Below are 11,696 nucleotides of genomic sequence, written 5' to 3'. Positions count from 1 at the left end.
TTGTAGCAGACAACAGGGTCTACGTGTACAGCCTGCACTGTGGATGGGGAGTGATTTCAGCTCTGATGAACAGGAATGTGAGAGGGTTTCATTTCATCACCCACAATAAATCTAGCACTGCTTTAAAGCCTGGCCCTTCTGATCCCCAAGGTTGCTTGTAGAGTTGCTCAGACAGGGAATAGGGAAATGGAAGTCAGAAAGATGAATGACAGTTTAAAAGAACAAGGCATAAGCTCAACCTCAGACAAGTTTTCAACCAGTTCATATAAACTGTGCTCATCTACAGGTAAAGGAGCAAAGAAATGTGCCTGGATTAGTCTGTTCAGCTCCCTCCTGCTCCCGAGTATAGGTGAAGATGTGTTAGACAGGCTCAGACTAATGAAGAACCTGGTGACCCTCGAACTTGTAGCTTGCTGCTTCATCTTAGAGCACATCACTAGCAGGCAGAAACCTTCCTTGGGGAGAACCTGATGGGTCTTAAGGAGATTTCCATTGAGAAACCAAAAGTAAAAGTTGGTGCATTCTGCACTTTGGAAAAGCCTAGGCAAAATATTTTTTGTGATTTAAATTTTCTACCAGAATTTTCAGTTTTCTTAAAACTTCCAAGGGAACTCCCATCTCTGCTCACCTCTGTTTTAAAGGCATCTGTAATCAGAAAGGCTGAGCAATAGGTGAGGAAAGGAACATCCTCCTTACATGTTAGCCATGCTTCTGGCAGTGTTCTCCTTGTCCCCCACTCTTCTCCTTGCCTGCTGCTCTCCAAGGAGATGATCTGCACTGCTACAAGACACACTGGGAAAGCTCCTGAAACAGTCCATGGAAACTCTCATGACTGCTTTGATCTGGACCCAAACTACAGAAGTATAATGGCACAGGGAACCAACCTCCTTCTCAAAATTAACAGAGCTCTAACCCTTAACCCTTCCTCTTGTTTCTTGATCTGAGGGCCCTCATGGAGCCATGCAGAACCACAGAGGTGCCTTAAGAGATCCCATTTCTGTGCACATGGGTGGCAAAAATGGTTTCTTTTGCACATAAGGCTCATCCAGGCTATAGAAACACTTTCCCCCTCCTCCCTTTCCCCGAGGCAACATGAGGTTTACTAGTGCATACTGTGGGAGCAGAACTTCACCCTTCTAGCACAGAGTGATTTTTCCCCTATATAGAGGCAAAAAAGGGGGCACAGCTGATGAGCACTTGGCAATGTCCTCTCTAGAAAGACAGACTCCTACCAGTTGGTGGTATCATCTGGCAGCACCAGTAACAAAGCTGAGAGAATAAAGCCCGTGACACAAGTGTCTGGCTAGAGAGCAAACCCAACTGCTGCACTGCCTGTGAGATGTGGTATGGAAGACTGGTGGCTGTTGCCTGGGCATCAGTATGCAAACAGGAAAAAGGAAGAAAGGAGCTAGCCTAGAGAGACTCCAGGCTGTCAAAAACTAGGTGGGTAAAGAGGAGAGAAAAGGAGGGTATCCACATTTCTGGACTGTAGTTTGGCAGCTCTCTGAAGCGAGAAGCGAAATAATGTAAGCACCTTACAGAGCAGGGTACCAGCACTGCTTGTGCTACAGGTGCTCCAGTCTAGTCCCCAGGTATGTGCAGGCAACTGCATGGACTGTGCTACAGACCAGTTACAGACTACTACCACCTGGGCTTGACCAGTGTTAGAGAAAAAGGCATCATTACAAACAGCTGCTGCTTGGAGATCCTGAATGTCCACTGCCTGGGGAAGAGGCCTCCTCAGAATTCAGCAGTCACTCCTAAAGCAGTTTTCTTGGTTTCACAATGTTCACTGTAGCACCTTTCACTGCCTACAACCTGATTTAACTCCACTGACTGCAGTGGACAGATTTGGCCCCAAATGGACTTTATGGCTGTAAAGACTGGACAGTTTCCACCCCATGCTGCTATGGGTGACCCTGATTCCACGTTTCTAGTCAGAACTTGCTGGAGGGGTTGAGCTCCTTGCTAGGAGCTCACTTCAGGACAGGTGTTAGATCAGCATGGCCAGACAGAAAGTGAGAAGAAAACAGCACCTGATGGCTGGTAAAAACACAATAGAACATTTCCCTTCCTTTTCTCCATCCCTCAAAAAGGAAACTCCAACCACCCCCTCCTAGCCACAGCAGGCTGGGTGAGTGGGGAATAATTAATTAAAATCAAGTGAAACATGAACAGTAAATGTCACCTCTGGCTAGGTGTTCACAACACTCTCAGAGTTCCTAAGGTTTATAGTGCAATTTCATTTGACCTGTAGATGAAAACCAGTCTCCATCACTTTGGGTGATCAAGTTCTGCTGATTCCTTTGAAAGATGCATAAGACAGGTTTCACCATAGGCTAAAATATCTTAGGAACTATTCAAGTAATTGGATAGTGGCACTGGTGTGGCTGAACAGTCAGATGTGTTCACAGAAACCAAACCCAAGCTGCCTTGTGAGTACCATCTGAGTAAATGTCTGCTCTTGTTTCCCTTTCAGTGTTCAGCAACTGTTCAACAACTGGCCCTAATTCCAGCACTGCCCTGGAATGTACAAATATCTCTTACAAAACATTGATGTGTGCTAACAAACCAAGTGATAAATGCTCAGGTAAAGGCTGCCCAGTGGGAGCCCTGACAGTGGAGAAACTGCAGGGTCCAGGCCAGCCAGCGTTACCTGCAAGATTTGTGAACAAACTGCTCAGCCCATCTCTTCATGAGATCTTTAAGCATCTCCTCCAGCTCATGCCTGTGTTCAAAAGAATCATCCTCCCTTAATTTAAATATAAAAATAGATCCTCCATCTTCACTCATTTAACACAGCTGACAGATGACTTCCACTCTCAAGTTTTCTGTCCCATGTTCTCAAGGAGGGGGAGGTAGCTTTAGATCCAACAGGCTGTAGGCAAAAATATTCCAGAAGATGGCAAACAGGACAAAAATTACATAAATAGAAAGGAAGATCCACCATAAAGTCTGATCTTGGAGTCTCTGCTCATAGTTCCTCAGGATGATGACACCAAGGGTGATTCCAACCATCACTCCTCCCAGGTGAGCCATGAAGCTGGGGTGGGGGCATGGTGGGTAGGCGGAGGGGTGGAACCGCAGCCACACAGCTCTTCCAAATTCAAAGCTCACTGAAACAAAGAGAGAAAAAGAAATTAATAGTCTGGGTCTATTCCTTCTTAAGTCCATCTTGCAGGTAGCACTCCAACCCTGAAGAGATGGAGAAGGAGAAGCTGCCTTGTGCAGTGAGCACTGGGAAGCTGGGAGGCCATGGCTATGTAAGGGCTGAAGCATACAGGCACGAGATCTCCCCAGGGGCTGGCAAATGGTCTGGATCCCTGGGAGTGTAGGAGTATAGATAGGTGGGGGGGATAATGGACTTCACAAATAATTACCAAACCCATAAACAACAACAACAACAAACCCCAAACACAACAACAAAAAAACAGAGTTAGGCTATGAAGACAATTGTCTGTGATGAATACATGGCCCAGCTTCTCCTATCATGGCATCCTGGGGACATGGCTGGAAGGTCACTCATCCACGAGTATATAATGCCATTGCTGTTCCAAATAAGATAGGAAGTGCTCCAGGAAACCCAAGTATTTTCATCAGAAAAGCATTGCTGGTTTGTGAATTCAAAGATGAGATATTTAAGTCCCAGATCTTCACAACTGCCACAAGCTACAGATGCTGGCTAACAACAAATCCTCATTTACAAATGCTTGTGTTGAAAACCCAGATCTGCATTTGAGAGAGGTGTGTTTTCTGCTGCCAGAAGGTCCAGCTGCAAGTTCCTACCAAATCTGCTGCAAAGTCAAAACTCTGAATCAGCATCAACTCTTGTGACAAGGACAAAGAGAACAGGACTCTGTGTGTGCCAAGTATGGCATGGTACTTACTACAGATCAAGGCAACAGCCATGCGCAGCAGTTTGAATTGGCACTTCATTCCCGACCAGTTCTGGAAAGGAGACAAGGAACACAGTGACTAGCATGCAGACCTGGAGGGATTTGAAATTCAGACCCACTCTGGAAGAGTTTCAAGGATGACCATCCCTTGAAACAAACCTCTTTCACTCCCTTTGCCATGCCTGGCTGTGAACTTCCACTCATCACATGCAACACAGATCAGTCAGTCCCAGAGGCCACAAGCATGAAGGATACATTGCAGAAAGGTCCAAGTCGTGGACGGTCCATAACTTTGCCTGGCAGTCTTGCTGGTGTGGCATGGCCCTTGAATGGCCTTGCCACTCTCTGTTCTTCAGATGCCACTCAACAGCCACTTAACTGTCCTAATTTGGACAACAGGCCCACAGCCCCACCACCAGCTCGTTTACACTCCAAAACCCTTGAAGATAGCAAAGGAGACCTATTCAGCCCAGGAAAACACTCACTGCCCCACTCCCAGCTGCCACAAAGGCTGCCTGCAGCAGCACCATTGCAAGTGCCGCCAGACCTCCCTGAACTCCAACACTAAACACATGGCTTTCTTTCAGGCCTGACACAAATCCCACCACACACACATTTTCCAGCACCTGTACAACAGAGTTCCTGTCTCTGCTGCAGCCAACCCACATTATCTCCCCACTCTGGGCCAGGGAAGGAGGCATTGCCACCATTTTTATGTTTTTCTGCTCTGACGTGTCCTGCTCACTGCAGGAGATTTGGACTAGATGACCTTTAGAGGTCCCTTCCAACCCAAAGCATCCTCTGTTTCTGTGACATTGCTGGTACAGGACAGACACACAACTCTGTACCACCACACGAATCCGCTCTCAGCAAAGCTGGATTTGTCTAGCTGTCAGCTCAGGAGTCACCCAAGCAGACAGATAGACTGGGCTTTGCCACCACCTAGCTGAGGACCTTGGATGAGGTCCTGCATCCAGGTCCTGGAGGAATGACAATGCTGGTATTTACTGACCCTTGTGAAGTATTTCATTAGGTGAAAGAGCAACAAGATGCACACATGGCCCAGGGCTCAGCATCAGTCTGGCTTTTACAAATGGAGATAGTGGATGTTCTGCACACTTATCCAAGCACCAGTTTCCTTGGTGCACACAGACAGAAACAGGTCTGCAACCTCTGCAGAACCAATCAGCTCCTCCTTTTCCAAACACTTGGCAGCTCTTGCAAGGAAAGCTGATAGCCTGGTATATACTACTAAACTACCAATATCTTTGGCTTCTCCTGGCAGGCTGCCAATCATCAGGGCACCAAGCCACCTACTGCAGTGTAACATTTCTATCCCAGGACCAAACACTTAGACAGACTCTCAATAGGGGCAAGCAACAGCTGGGTCAGGCCCTATTTCCAATCCTTTTGGGCCATCAGACCTGGTTCACCTCCAGAGAGGTTAGGCAGTAATTCTTGTACTCACCATGACTATATTGGCCAAGTGAGCTGAGACAAGGGCGTACACACCTCCAGAGGAGCCCACCACAGGTGCAGTCATATCAGCTACTGACACTGCCAGGGACCCTGGGGGAAAGAACAAGGCTTTGTGGCATTTGCCAGCCAAATAAATGCTCTCCCTGCTCCTGCCTGGTTAGTGCTAATTGCTGCAGGTCAGTAATGTACAGATAAAGGAGGGAGAAAATCAATTGCCTTGTGAAGCCAACTCACTGCCAAGACAGTGACTGATGATTCTTCTCCATCTACTTTAAAAGCAGACAAGCAAGGCCTGGGACAGGCCTGTCTTCAAACCTAAGCTGCAAAAAGGCACTTACACCACAATTACAATAACAAGGAAGCAGGAGACAGAAAAATGTATGTCTTATTCACCTGGAGATAAACTAGCAGTATCTCCCATACTGGCAAGACAAATACTTGCAGGGTGAGAAGGAAGTGTGGGCTTGTAGCCAAGCACAACTGTCTGATCAAAGCATAGCCTGCTACCTGCAAAATTTCAGAGTAAAACTAGCTACAAATAACCTGGATGGAGGCATGAAACACAGGACAGCAAAATGACAGGTCAGTCACATAAAGGCACCTCTAATAACAATACATCCAAACATAGACCTCTTATTCCAGCTGGAGGCTTGGATCTCCCAAAGCTCCTTTCACCGCAATCCTTAATAGTAATTTTCACATTTCTGATGCAAATGGTAAGACAAAGGCAGACCTGGTGTCACAAGGCAGGGATAATGAAGGTCTTTGTGGTGAGCAGGAACGGAAAAAGCCACAATGGCAAGTCTTGAGAGAATCTGTGGCAGTACAGAATCTAACAAACAACTTTGCTAATTGCTCAGCAGATTCTGGGTCAAGAAAGTGCTGAGGTTCCACCAGCCAACACTACTGATAGCTCCCTCCCTCACTGCATGGCCCTGAGACTTCTCAGCTCTTACACACTGCCGTAAAGAAAAAAGTTAATGAGAGGTTTGGTCACATTTGTAGCTCCATCCTGCACTGAGGGAAGGATTTGCTTTCCTTTTGGCACTTTCTTTCACAAATAGGTCATGAGGTGTGAAAGGTGAGTCTGTGAGGGTGTGGCAAATTGTCTAAGAAAAAAATTAGATCATTTATACAGCAGAAAGGAACCAGTAGTACTAGGTGGGCTAGTGAGCCTCCCTCAGGCACTAGCAAAAAGCTTTCAGAGTTCTGGGCATTCAGCCCAGCCCTATGCCCAAGTAAAACCTGCCTCTGCCCCTGGGGCCCCTGCCAGCAAGTCCATGGCCTGAGGAATCTGAGAGGCAGCTGGCAACTGGCAGTGCTCACTTGGACTGAAGAGCAGCAGATTCGGTGCTTGCTGCTTGGCTCACCTGGCACAGAAGTGTGATGTGTACATACATATCAGTGAAGCCCCAGGCTTTGGTAGATGGATCTGTGTGGAAAAGCTATGCCTGGAAAGTTACAGGCTGGAGACCACTTATTAAAATAACAGGCAAGGGACAGTGGAGCTGGTCTGCTCCTTCCTTTCTCTGCATGAAATAGCATGGTGTTTGTCTAGTCCTGTGTCCTAGTCCAACTATTGTTTCCAGAGTCTCTCTACTGGAACTGAGGATTCATAGCATCCAGTGCAGTTCATTTTACAAAGGCTTTATCTGCTCATTACGAAAAAAAAAAAATTATGTAGCTGGTGAAAAAAAAAATCACCCTAAGTCTTGACCTAAGGCACTCAGCTGTTGTCTGAGTTCCACTGTGAAGCCTTTGGCGGTTCTCATTCACTCCCTCTGTTTTAATTAGATGTCGATCTGTTGTCAGCAAACTTTCATCATCTCCAAACTGCTGCAAATGCCAAACATAAATAAAAGTAACACAGCACAAATAAAAAAATCAGTCAAACTCCGTGGCTTCATGATTAAATGAACTTCCAGATTGCTGTGCACTGCTCACAACCTACAACCAAACACTTGTTGCTTACTTAGGTTGTAGAAAGCAGACAGCAGAGGGCAAATGGGGGAAGAACTGGCTCAGGACCTGGAAAATAAAGACTCTTCATGCAGGGTTGCCTGTGATGCCACCTGTCTTCCAGGCCTCCATGGAAGATGAGGAAAGGAACAGCATGACCTCTACATGCAAGCAGACCATCTAAAGCAAGGCCATGCTAAAGCAACAGGTTGTTGGTGCCTTTTTTCCAGTCAGGTTTCCTAAATGGAGCCTGTGGCTGCTTAGATGTCAGATTGTAGTAGATCTCCCACTTCCAGCCTCCCAAAGTATTTACATGCACAGAAGATTAGTGGCTGCCCTTCTCCTACACCCAAATGTCACAAAACATTGCTCCTACACAAAAGTCAGCCCAGACCTCTATGTGGGGCATCCAGAGGTATCACCTACCTGCCACAACTCCAGCAACGTACACAAAGCTGATCCTCGCAGCTCCATGCACCATTTCCAGAGGAACCCCAACCAAGAGCTGAAGGACAACATTGAGTCCAAGATGTTCTATCCTGTGGCAAGGGAAAACGACAGTTGTCCTCTTTTCTAACTCTTTGCTTCTCTTCTCTACCCCTGAGACAGAGATACCTTGGAAATGAGATCAGATAGCACCTGCTTCACAAAGGCAGATGGTAACAGTGGGAAAAACAGTGGTTCCTGACAAAGAGAGACCAAGAGCTGTGATGTTTCTTTCCCACTTGCTGCTTGTTAACTTTTTCAGATCCACTCAGGTCCTTTCAGGGAAAGACCTCATAGTATACTGCATTCTTAATGACACTTTTTTGCCTTTTCTTTTTTTGATTTAAGAGGTTAAATGACTTGTCTAAAAAAGCAGCAAGATGGCAGCAAAGCCTGGAACAGAAGTCAGAAACATGACCTGCTCCTGCTTTCTTCTCTCCTAATGATGCAGCCTTCCCTGCACATACATCACCACCACAATGGGAAGCAGATACTAAGTCAAGAGCAAGGCAAGCCTAGCAGTCCCAGGACAGTTGCCTTTCCCTTGTGACACATAATGCCACTTTGCAGTTTCTGCCATCTGACATTCACCCTTTGTTGTGATCATGGTCAGAAGGGGAAGCAGAGGGCTTTTTTATGCCCAGTGAGACATGAAGTGTGCTCACTGAAGCTCTCTGTTCACTTGCCCTTGTTCCCTTTACAAGCAGTAGCAAAACTCCTGCTGAACACAATGGGAAAAGCTGGGCTGAGACCAGGTTTGGAGAAAACCCCACAGTGCACATTGCACAGGGCCTCTTGCAGCCTGGAGGTAGAGAGTCTGACAGCTAAGATGTGTGTGTGTGGTAAAGACTCCAGTGCAGCAGTTCTCTCCTGTGCTGAATCAATAGTTTCAGAGAAAGTTCTTTGTTGCTTTAATCAATAGTACTCAACAAAACTGTCTTGCTGCTTTTCAAAGCTCTATACAAACATTTACTCATCCTTTGCCATCTGCAGGTTGTTCCAGTGAGGTAACAACAGCAATGGGCCCCATATGAGAGCCTTTCTCTACACCATGCTAGTCTCGGAGATTTACCCTGGGCTCACAGGGCTGTGACCTTTCTGAATGACCATGTCACAGTGCACCTAGGGATACAGTTTTCTGCATGAACAGTGCCTGAGGCTGCTCAGGTGGACCTAAACAACCCAGTGGCATCCTTAACACAGAAGGCTACCATCTCTGGGGGGGAAGAGTGCAAAGCAGCCACTACATGAAACATCCTATTTCCTAGAGGAAAAGGATTGCTCACAGCCAGCCACTAGCAATCTTTGCTTTAAGATCTCTGCATCTTCCTTGCTTTGGGCTTTCTTCACGTTTCCATAGTAATCTCCCACCTCTAGCAGAGAGCAACACTGATGGTGAGATGCAGTAATGACAGAACACAATTTGAAGCTGGATTGGAGAAAATGATGCTGGAGGAAACAAGTCTTTTCCAGACACCTTAATGGCTTTGCTTTCACGATTTCTCTCCAAGGATAAATTTCTCTCAGCTCTGCAATTTGTCATAATGGGAAACTGCTGCACATGGCTGAGGGTGGTTTATTACCTTGCTCAAGACTTTTGAAGCCACCAGGCATGGACATAATGCTGGCACTTGTTCTGATCCTGCATGCTCACAGAACCTAGGAACTAAGTTAGGAACAACCAGCAAAGGTCACATTGAGATCACAGAAAAGAGTCAAAGCATCCCAGTGACCTTTTGCTGAGGGGAGTAAGCAGCTTTGGCCAACACAGTCAATGTCATGAGGTGGCACCTGACACTTTCACACAAAGCACTGGCTCTTAGTTTTCAAAGGAAGCTTTTGCAGGAGCTCGGCAAAGTTTATCCTAGACTCTGAAGTAACTGCTCTGATTCACAGCTGTCTTAAAGGACTTTTCAGGAGCAACTCCATTCCATTCTCTCCCTTCCATGCTAAGAGCTTTGAAGGCTGCACAGTCAATAAGCACCCATAAAATATAATTAGCCTTTACCAGTGCTGAATGTGTCATTCTTGAAATGACAATTTCATTGATTTATTGAAGACTACTCTCCTTCTCTGGGACCAAACAAATGGGGCAGAGCATCAATGCAAGTCATTAGTTTTGGCAGTGTTACAAATGCGTGGGCCCCAGATAATCAACGTCTGCTCTCCATGAAAGCAGGAGGGCAGATTTACAACTTTGCCTTTTCAGCCCTTTACAAAGCTCCCTCCAGCAGGACCAACACACAGTCCACGCATTTTTTGAATCTTTCTAGAGGCACAGCCAGCCAAGCCCTAGCAACTGCAGTCTTCTCGGACACCTTCTGGCTGTCACTTGCTCTTCAGTAAAGCAGCCCGAGTGCACCAAAGGAAGGAGCAGCCCACATTAACATTTCAAAGTCTCAGCTGGAAGCAGATTAACAATAGACCCCGTGGCATTGTGTTAGCCTCTCATTTGAAAACGAGAGGAGAGTGATGGGCTTCCACTAACAAACGTTATTACCTTTCCAAGATTTATCTCTTCTCTCGGTAAGAAAGGAGCTTAGCACACAGAACTTAGCAATAAACGAACATTTAGCCTAACTCCAGATACTGCAGCTAAATCATGGTGTTTATTGTTCCAGCAGGGCTCTCCATTCTTTAGAAGGCTAGGTAACTAAAGAGCTTGGAATCCATCACAAAAACAATGAGTCCCCTGCACACCACCTTCCTCACTCTTCATCTCTGAGCCTGCCACGGACGGGAAATAAACCTGAGAGATTTTTCAGCTAGCAAGTATGAAGAATGCCAGAGAACTGCCTGCCACAGGATGACCTTGCACAGGTTAGGAAAGCATGCCACAGGTGATCCAATGCATTTAAATGTTGCAAGAATTATCTTTGTGCAGGTGCTTCTCTTCAAATATATCCCAAAGCCATCTGTGCTTACATAAGTGATACAGTAGAATGCCACCAGCAGCAGAAGAAAACCCAGATGCAATTTAGCTAACATTAGTTAAAATTAAGTGTTTCTTCCTTTTACAAGCCCAGTTTTGCCCACATCCTCAGCAATGGAAATTTCCAATTCTCATTTTATACAACCAGCTTCACATCTAAGTCCAACAGAACTTGCAGAATGAAATCTACATCCAATGTATTTCTGGAGGGCTTTAGCATCCAGGATACAGAGGTTACCATGTTCAGCAGTTCTAGTTAAAATTTTTTCCCACTCTCTCCCTGGGTAGAATATGCTCTGTCCTACAATTTTTGCCCAGAGATCTGGGGCACATCTTGTGCTTAAGGGTAATTACACACCATGGCAGAGAAGAGACATCAGCATGTCTTCCATCAAAGATATGGAAAAGGAGAACAGTGACTGATGGGAATATAGGCTTTCTATTTAAGAACAAAGGGGCTTTATCCAGTTTCAAACTATAAACTACTGCTAAAAAGCTTGTTGCTGTGATTTGTCAATGACAGAACCAAAGAAAATTGCAATTATGTGCCAGGAATGTGCAAAGATAATGATCTTAGAAGCTACTCAGAGAGGGTAGAGTGGTCTGTACAGGGATGAACTTTTCTGTGATGCTCACTCATCAATACGGCATCGCAAACATCACACACTGAAGGCTCTTTGAACCCTGAGAGGACTAGCACAGTTGAGAAGCACAGAGTTAGAATCACCATGCCTTGTATTCTCTTCTCAAGTCTGCTACATACCTCCTATGGGTTGAAGGCGGATTCATTTTACTGTGCACCTTCACTTTGCATTTTGCATTAGATGGAACATTCTGTGTCCATCTGGTCAGCCGAGATTGTCAACTCTTCAACTGCTGTTTGTACAGTGTAGGAAATAGGAGCTCAGTCTTGACTCAGGCTTCTAGGCATTATCTCAGTCCCT

General features: G+C 45.9%; 1 protein-coding gene across 1 annotated transcript in view; it reads right to left on the bottom strand.

Annotated features, from left to right (window-relative positions):
* Positions 1 to 365: 365 nt before the first annotated feature.
* The window catches only part of RHBDL3 (rhomboid like 3), a 57,081-nt gene continuing 45,750 nt past the window's right edge, over positions 366 to 11,696 (bottom strand). The window contains exons 6-9 of the mRNA XM_054170904.1: positions 7,761 to 7,873; positions 5,365 to 5,465; positions 3,888 to 3,948; positions 366 to 3,116 (exon numbers count right to left, since the gene is read on the bottom strand). Of these exons, the coding sequence (XP_054026879.1) occupies positions 2,845 to 3,116; positions 3,888 to 3,948; positions 5,365 to 5,465; positions 7,761 to 7,873 (547 nt within the window). The 3' untranslated portion in view covers positions 366 to 2,844. The remainder of the gene's footprint in view (positions 3,117 to 3,887; positions 3,949 to 5,364; positions 5,466 to 7,760; positions 7,874 to 11,696) is intronic.

Source organism: Dryobates pubescens, chromosome 20, assembly GCF_014839835.1.
Source record: "Dryobates pubescens isolate bDryPub1 chromosome 20, bDryPub1.pri, whole genome shotgun sequence".
In the NCBI taxonomy this organism is placed as follows: Eukaryota; Metazoa; Chordata; class Aves; order Piciformes; family Picidae; genus Dryobates; species Dryobates pubescens.
Note: the sequence above shows the minus strand (reverse complement) of the source record. Positions and strands in the feature narration are given on the sequence as shown.